This window comes from Solanum tuberosum, unplaced genomic scaffold (genome assembly GCF_000226075.1).
Source record: "Solanum tuberosum cultivar DM 1-3 516 R44 unplaced genomic scaffold, SolTub_3.0 scf00418, whole genome shotgun sequence".
Classification (NCBI taxonomy): Eukaryota; Viridiplantae; Streptophyta; class Magnoliopsida; order Solanales; family Solanaceae; genus Solanum; species Solanum tuberosum.
In genome coordinates this window covers 278627-280847 of record NW_006239337.1, presented here as the reverse complement: position 1 = coordinate 280847, position 2221 = coordinate 278627, and the positions used below count along the sequence as shown (strand labels likewise).

The 2221-nt window shown below is 34.1% G+C and overlaps 1 protein-coding gene across 3 annotated transcripts in view; it reads right to left on the bottom strand.

Annotated features, from left to right (window-relative positions):
• Positions 1 to 737: 737 nt before the first annotated feature.
• The window catches only part of LOC107057968 (uncharacterized), a 12351-nt gene continuing 10867 nt past the window's right edge, over positions 738 to 2221 (bottom strand). For all 3 annotated transcript variants that reach the window (XM_015303154.1, XM_015303153.1, XM_015303152.1), the window contains exon 3: positions 738 to 1336. In XM_015303154.1, coding sequence (XP_015158640.1) covers positions 1019 to 1336 — 318 coding nt within the window. In that variant the 3' untranslated portion in view covers positions 738 to 1018. The remainder of the gene's footprint in view (positions 1337 to 2221) is intronic.

Here is a 2221-nt window from a genome sequence, read left to right as displayed (position 1 = left end):
TTCAACCTAATACCAACTAATATTAGTTTGTTGCTAAAAAGCTCGTTGGTAAATTTTACCAACCCATTTCAGTTAGTTGGTAATATTACTGACTAAAAATCAGTTGAAAAACACATTAAAAAATTGTTGGTAATTGTTGAAACATGGCCTTAGAATTTTTGTTGGTAAATTCATCAACCAATTTTTTGTTGGCATATTGTTGGTAAGTTTACTAACGAAGAGAAAAAACAGTTAGTAAATTTGGTTCTTCATTATTCAATTTGGTTAGTGATATGTTGGAAAATATAGTAAAAAATATAAAACGTTGTTAGTATTTCGTTAGCACTTTTCTAACAAATAACAACTTGGTTGGTAAGTTCGATAGTTAATTCGCCAAAATACATTGGTAATCAGTTAGCAATTTCAATTAAGAAAAAAAATGTGTTGGTCTTTCGTTGGTAAATTATCAACGGATTTAAATCCGTTAGTAAGTATGACTATCTACTTTTGTAACTTTCGTTATTAATTGGTTAGTATTTTCGAAACACAAAAATGCTCATTAGTAACTTGTTAGGAAGTTTACTAACTGATTGTTATTTTGTTGGTAATATATATCATTTATGTTCGATATTCGATCAGTGATTGATTGGTAATATATAATTCAATATTACTGACTAATGATAATTCGATAGTAAAATTTCACTTTATATATTTACATCAATAAATATCTTTTACGAATCTTAAAGAGCCCAGAAACATAATAAAAAGGGTAATTCTTTGACAAGTTATAACTTGAAATTAGCAATGCAAATCCTAACAAAAAGAGTTCAAAATAAATCCAAATATGGAAACAAACAAAGAAAAATATGCCTAAGATAGTTTTGAAATTTTAAATGACCCATATTGTTATGTGATGATGAGTCATGTCTAAGCTAATTTGGTGTATCAAAGGGTGGTGTACCATGGGGTGGTTTAGGTAAGCCAGCTATGAGGATAGGCAAATGTTCTTGGAGAATCTTATCAACTTGCTCTTGCATTTCTAGATGCATTTCGTGTTTCTTTCTTCACGCAATTCTTCTCTCATATCTTCTCTCATCTCATCCTTCATCTCCTCCTTCATTTCTTGAACGTACTCCTTCACTCGAGTATCAAAATCAAAATCTTGAGATTGAGTAGTTGAAGCAGATGACGAACCAACGTTCTCATAGAAAGCTGCTTGAGAACCAAGACCATATATACATGCCTTCTTAACCCCACCCACTTCACCCATGTAAGCCTTCGAAAAATCAATTGTCGGAGACTCGCCAGATTCATCTACAAGCTGAGATGCAGACGTGATCTTAGAGATTACAGCATCCTGGAAAAATAAAACATATGATATTACGTTAAGAAAAAATTACTAGCAATTATAAAGATACAACACAATTGATATTAGTTGACAGTCTTTGTCCCCGACAGTACCTCCTCCACCACACTTACCATTTCTACAGCTGCAATTAGTATTTATTTTGACACAACTACAGGTAGGTCAATTTCATTATATAAAAATAGCCTTCTTGGTCCTATTGTTTCTGTCCAAATTACAAATTATCTCCTCCCAATTGTGTCTAAAGTTGATCATTTGAAACTTGCATTTTTCTACTTCATTTAGATTAAAAAGAAATGTTGGACAAAAAAGAGGTTGAACAGAGACAAAGAACTGGAAATCTGCCCTAATTGCTAATGTTATTGGGGATATACCTGGGTACAACTATATGAATAGGTTTATAACTCAAAATTGAACATAGGTGACTAAGCTGCCGATATAACTTCATTATGAAGACTACTATATAGTGAGGTTCCAAAACATGATGGATAACAAACAACAACAACATGCCCAGTGAGATCCCACTAGGTGGGGTCTGGGGAGGGTAAATTGTACGCAGACCTTGCCACTACCTCGTGGAGGTAGAGAGGCTGTTTCCGAGAGACCCTCAGCTCAAGAACAACAAATCTAAGTGACAGGAGAGATATAAATAAAACATAACAGCCAATACAAACGATAGCGTATAATCAACAAATGAGACAGTAACAACAAGAAAGTAATGCGATGCGTGAAACGCAGTAAACAACATAAGGCTAGGTCTACTCCAAATGCTAACAACCCATACCCTTGCAAGGGAAGACAACACGCTAGCCCTACTAACCTACAACCTTAATACGAGACCTCCACTCCTTCCTATCTAGAGTCATGTCCTCGGTA